This window comes from Propithecus coquereli, unplaced genomic scaffold (assembly GCF_000956105.1).
Source record: "Propithecus coquereli isolate 6110/MARCELLA unplaced genomic scaffold, Pcoq_1.0 Scaffold126, whole genome shotgun sequence".
NCBI lineage: Eukaryota > Metazoa > Chordata > Mammalia > Primates > Indriidae > Propithecus > Propithecus coquereli.
In genome coordinates this window covers 3,601,352-3,606,990 of record NW_012136747.1, presented here as the reverse complement: position 1 = coordinate 3,606,990, position 5,639 = coordinate 3,601,352, and the positions used below count along the sequence as shown (strand labels likewise).

Below are 5,639 nucleotides of genomic sequence, written 5' to 3'. Positions count from 1 at the left end.
TGGTGGAAGCGTCCTGGGCTTTGCTGGGCTGGGGTTGTGCTGGCATGAGGACCAGAAAGCAAGGACGGGGGCTCTGGTCCAGGCGGCTTGTCCAAACATGCACCCTTCCGCTGCCCGGCCCGGCCCGGCCCGGCCCGGCCCAGGGGCCTCTGAAGGAAGCCCTGGATGCCTGGTGGGGTCAGTGGGCTGGAGCAAGGGAGCAGAGGGCACCGTGCCGTCGGGGACTTGGCGGAAGCCGAGGCAGGCAGATGCCACCTCAAGCTAGAGTGGGCTGGGCAGCCAGGGCCACCGTGGGGGTTTGAGTCGCGGCCTCTCCCTCTGGCAGCCTCTGTTGCTGCTCTGTCAGGTGGGGCCCGGTGGGGTGGGGTGGCCACGGCGGGGGACCGGTGCCATCCTCACCCCCCCCCCCCCGCGCAGGACACGCTGCGGGACTGCACCCACGACGAGCGCAGCTGCCTGAGCAGCCTGCAGTTCGTGTCGCCACTGTACTTCGTCAGCTTCGTGCTCACCGCGCAGTTCGTGCTCATCAACGTGGTGGTGGCCGTGCTCATGAAGCACCTGGACGACAGCAACAAGGAGGCGCAGGAGGACGCCGAGATGGACGCCGAGATAGAGCTGGAGATGGCCCACGGTCTGGGCCCCAGCCCGCGGCCGCCCACCAGCTCCCCTGGGGCCCCTGGCCACGGGCCAGGAGGGGCGGGCGGCGGGGGCGACCCCGACGGCCGCCGGTGCCGGCGCTGCTACTCGCCAGCCCAGGTGGGTGCGGCCGGACAGGTGCAGGGGTCGCCAGAGGGCGGGCGCCGCAGGCTGGGAGGGCAGCTGGGCCGCGAGGCCTCGGACACAGACCTCTGCCTTTTCGGCACCCCCTGCTCAGATCCATAGAAGGGTGACCCTGTGACGAGGGTGTCGGTCCCAGGCCAGGGGCGCAGAGAACGGGGAGGGCAGCTGTGCCCCGCCCGCCCCGCAGTCCCGGGACCCAGCCGATAATCCCGCCTGTCCCCGCCCCGTCCCCGTCCGCCTAGGAGACCCTGTGGCTGGACAGCGTCTCTTTAATCATCAAGGACTCGCTGGAGGGAGAGCTGACCATCCTCGATAACCTGTCCGGCTCCGTCTTCCACCACTACGCCTCGCCCGCCGGCCATGGGAAGTGCCACCATGACCAGCAAGAGGTGACGCAGCCCAGCAGGGGCCTGGTGGGGGCCGGCCCAAGAGAAGAGGCTGGCTCTGGCCACTGAGACCAGGCTCCCTGAGCCTGGGAAGCATGCAGGCCTGTGGTGTGGCCCAGAGCACCGGGAGCCCCAGCACCGTGCCGCCCACAGCAGGTGCTCGGGAAGGGCGGCTGCCAGGCGGCGAGCCCTGTGTGGCTCTAGTGCGGCTGTGCCCTCCTGGACCCTCCCGGGTGGCCCAGCCTCAGGGGGCTGTCAGGGCGGGTCCAGTTCCCACTGGAGGTCTGAGCTGCTCCACTCCCCTGCCCTGTGGTGTCCTGTGTTTCTCCTGCCTGTGACATGCTGTGCGGGTGTCCACACGGGACCCCAGAGGAGTCAGACTCAGCCCAGCCTTGACAGGCGCTTGGTCTGGGGGCAAGCAGACGGCAGTGGCGTTCACAGCCCACGGCAGCTCGCCTGCCCTTTGGCCCCGACAGCATGATGGGCCTGGCTTCCATCAGGGGTGGCCACTGTGTCACAATCATGTGTCCCCTAGGCCGGGCCCCTGCATAGGTGGACACTCCATGCCTGCCCAGCCGGCCTCTGGGCTTTTCTGACCTCGGCTCTGCGTCTTTCAGGGGGCTAGGCCTGCCGCACCCAGGGGTGACCCGAGGCCACCACCTCTCCCTGCAGGTGCAGCTGGCCGAGACGGAGGCCTTCTCTCTGAACTCAGACAGGTCCTCGTCCATCCTGCTAGGTGACGACCTGAGTCTTGAGGACCCCACAGCGTGCCCGCCTGGCCCCAAAGACAGCAAGGTGAGCAGTCGCGCGGACTCCGGGCAGGCAGGTGCGTCCCTGCAGCCGGGCCCCCAGCCCCCAGCCAGGACCCTGCTTCTTCCCAGTGCACGTTTCATTGTCACCAGCGTTGTGCTGGGCCTTCATCTCCTATTGGTCAGATGAGGGCAGGAGGGCTCAGAGAGGTGGAGTTACTTATCTGAGGTCACACAGCGACGAGCCTGGCCACGGCGTCCAGAGGTCTTGGCCGCTGCTTGTTGCTCTGGGAACTTTTTGTCTGTTCCGTGGGGTCATCCCTGGCAGGCCAGCCTCACGGCGAGAGGGAGTCGCGTGAGGCACAGCACCTCCTGTGCGCCAGCCGCTGTTTGCCCACAGCTCGGTGCATGACCAGTGCTTTGACCCTCTGCACGTGGGAGGAAATGGGGGTCCTGAGAAGTGAGGGGACTTGCCCACAACGCAGCCAGGAGTGACAGAGCAGGGAAGCCAGCCTGGGGTCGGTCCCAGCCTCTGCCGCCCAGGCCCTCAGTCTGAGGAGGCCCCTGCGCTGGTCTTAGAGACTCGGGGAGAGGTCTGTCCCAGCTCGGGACCTCAAGGCCAAGGCGTTCCTGCCCCGCTGGGCGAGGGGGTGGAGGGTGGAAGTGGCAGCTGTGGGTGGGAGGAGGGGAGCCCCTGGCCTGAGGTGGGGACGCAGTGGTCCTGCTCAAAGAGAGCCTCCATCCCCTAAACCCCAGGCAGCCTAGGCTTGGCACCTCTGCCCCACAGGGCACTCCTCCACCAGCTCGGGAGGGCTTGTCGGGGGAAGATCTTCCCACCGCTCCCTGGCCTCTCCGTCCCCCCCAACAGCTGACAGCTCCTGCAGCTCCCTGCCCCCAAGCTCCTTCCTGCATCTCCTTGCACCCCCATCCTGCTGTCCTACCCAGGATGTGAGGGGGCACATTTTCCAGGGCCCGGTTGGGCTTAGGCAGGGCACAGTCCGGTTAACTGAGGCCAGCAGGTCATAGGAGGTCAGGGTGGTGTGAGTCCCTCTACCTTGGAGGAGGCATTAAGGCAGCTCTTGAGGGATTTCTGGGCAGGGGTCACTTGGGCTGCAGGGCCGAGGAATGCCAGGGCCAGGGAATGCCTGGGAAGGAATGTCAGGGCCAGGTGCCTCTCATGCAAGACCCCAGGGCAATGGCTAGGAAGGAGGGGTTACTGTCCTCATTTATGGATGTGGAAACTGAGGCTCAGCAATGGGAAGGGCCCCACCCAAGGTCACACTCACAGGGAAGCTCCTGGGGCCACTCAGCCTGTCGCCAGCCTTGCCTTGGCTGCTGTGCTGGGCCACGGTCTGTGCCAGGCACTCAGGTACAGAGATGAGGAAGACCTCAGAGGGGAGTGAACAGGGGAACCACTGCCTGCCTGGAGCATCCAAGGGGGCTTCCTGGAGGTGGGCCCTTTGACCTGGGTTTTGGAAGAAAGTGATTGCTGGCCAGGTGGAGGAGGCGAGAGCAAGGTCGTCCCAGCAGTGAGGGCAGCCCGAGCTTGGTGCTGTGGAGCAGGGTGTGCAGGCGGCCATGGCATCTCAGCCCCTGTCCCTGCCCCATCCTGCCTGTCCTCCCTTCCTCTCCCTGCAGGGCGAGCTGGACCTACCCGAGCCCATGCGTGTGGGGGACCTGGGCGAATGCTTCTTCCCCTTGTCCACCACGGCCGTCTCATCGGGTCCAGAGAACTTCCTGTGTGAGATGGAAACGATCCCATTCAACCCCGTCCGGTCTTGGCTGAAACATGAGAGCAGCCAAGGTGAGCGGTGGGAGCCCCAGCTGCTCCCCACGGCCCTGATCTTGGGCATCTGCATCACAGGGAGGTGGTTGAGTTTTTTCCTTATTATTTTTGCCCAGACCATTATATTTAGTCCAGAAAGAACCAGATGGTTAACAATAAGAGATAGACTCTCAGGCCCGATATAACAATGATAAAAGATCAAGAGCCAAATAATATAAAGAGATGAGATAATTACAACAGAAACTTCAGCTAAGGGAAGCTTCATGCTGAGCTTCCTAGGGGCCATGGTGAAAAGGGAAGCAGGCACCACACAGCTCTCATTATCAAGCCAAAGGAGAGCTGCCAGATTATTGAGGTATTTTCTAGAGCTGAATTTGAGTGGTGTTTGTCCTATAGATCTTCACACAAGATGGTGTTAAACATCAGAAAGCCTAGTGTCTACAACAGCCTTTTTGTACAATGTCCTGACACTTATACTTTGGCCTTACCCCCAGCATCCTGTTTGTGCTTTGGGCCTATAGGTAGGCTGTGGGCACGAAGGCAGGGGACTGAGCTGGCTTGTCTACCACTTGGGCTCACCTCTGCCTGCAGTCCTCTTGGAGCGTGACAGCCCTCTTAGAGGGTGACAGGAATCTGGCTTCACAGCTCTGGCTTGGGGAGGAAGTCAGAGTGATGAGTAGCCTAGCAGAGGAGGGACCCCAAAGACCTTGAGCCCACCCGTGTACTCTCCTGGGACCCCTGCGTTGGGATCTCCTGGGAACTAGGGGTGTGGTGACTTTTCTGAGGAGCCTCCTTAAAGCTGATGGCCTCTCAGCGGACACAGTGGCTGAGGAGCCGCGACCCCAGACTTCCTGAACCAGAGGTCAAGGCACGGGGTCTGACCCAGGAACCATTCTGATTGGGTGACATCTCATCCCCTTTAGTTAACCATTTATTTACATTTTCCTTAAATAATAAGATGGTGTAAAATAGGAATCCTGCCTGGGACATTCAGGATGTCCAGCCATCTTGGGTAATTTACGTCTTCCCAAATTCCTTTATCCCATACTCATCCTGCAAGGCACTGAGGGGACCGTGGCAGGGGAACACCCAAGACCTGCCCTGGCCCTCAGAGTCCCCACACTCCGTCCTTGCCGCTCGCTGTTCCCCCATCCAGCGAAGCGCCTGCCCAGGGCTGGGACACCCCACCCTGCCTGCTGTCCACGAGGGGCCCCCAGGCCTGGCTGGGCCCTGTGGGATGTGAGGACCTGAGGGGTGGCTGGTGGGCATCCACTGTGTGCCTGGCACTGGGCTGGGGGCTCTGCAGCTATTTCTTCTGCTCACATCCTCGAGCCCGGCACCTTGTCCCCTTTTACAGAGCAAGAGGTGCAGGCGTCAGGGCTTGAGCCCGGCTCTGCCTGGCTCCAAAAGCTGTGCCTGTGCCGTGTCTGTGCTCCCAGGAATCACATGGGGAAACTGAGGCTCAGAGAGAGGGACTTGCCCACAGTGTCACAGCCAGTTCGATAGGGACAGGTGCTCGGCCTGAGCCCCCTCCCCCAACTCCGTCTCCTCCCTCCCCAGCACTGCCCCCGAGCCCCTTCTCCCCGGACGCCTCCAGCCCTCTCCTGCCCATGCCGGCCGAGTTCTTCCACCCTGCCGTGTCTGCCAGCCAGAAAGGGCAGGAGAAGGGCACCGGCGCTGAGAGCCTCCCCAAGATCTCCCTACAGGGCTCCTGGGCGTCCCTGCGTTCGCCGAGTGTCAACTGCACCCTGCTCCGGCAGGTATGGGCACCTGCAGGCTCCAGAGAGCTGTCCTGGGGAGGGGAGGGGAGGGCGGCCAGAGGCACAGGGGCGCGTGACTGCATGACGGTGCAGGGGCGTCGCACGCACGGGGGTGATGCTGGGACTGGAGGGAGGATGGCCACAGGGGCGGAGTCAGTGGGCAGGGCCAGGTCCTGGG

The 5,639-nt window shown here is 63.3% G+C and overlaps 1 protein-coding gene across 1 annotated transcript in view; it reads left to right on the top strand.

Annotated features, from left to right (window-relative positions):
• Positions 1-5,639, top strand: part of CACNA1I (calcium channel, voltage-dependent, T type, alpha 1I subunit) — a 111,583-nt gene that overhangs the window by 98,937 nt on the left and 7,007 nt on the right. The window contains exons 31-35 of the mRNA XM_012637977.1: positions 418-756; positions 1,023-1,169; positions 1,839-1,961; positions 3,554-3,719; positions 5,262-5,490. Of these exons, the coding sequence (XP_012493431.1) occupies positions 418-756; positions 1,023-1,169; positions 1,839-1,961; positions 3,554-3,719; positions 5,262-5,490 (1,004 nt within the window). The remainder of the gene's footprint in view (positions 1-417; positions 757-1,022; positions 1,170-1,838; positions 1,962-3,553; positions 3,720-5,261; positions 5,491-5,639) is intronic.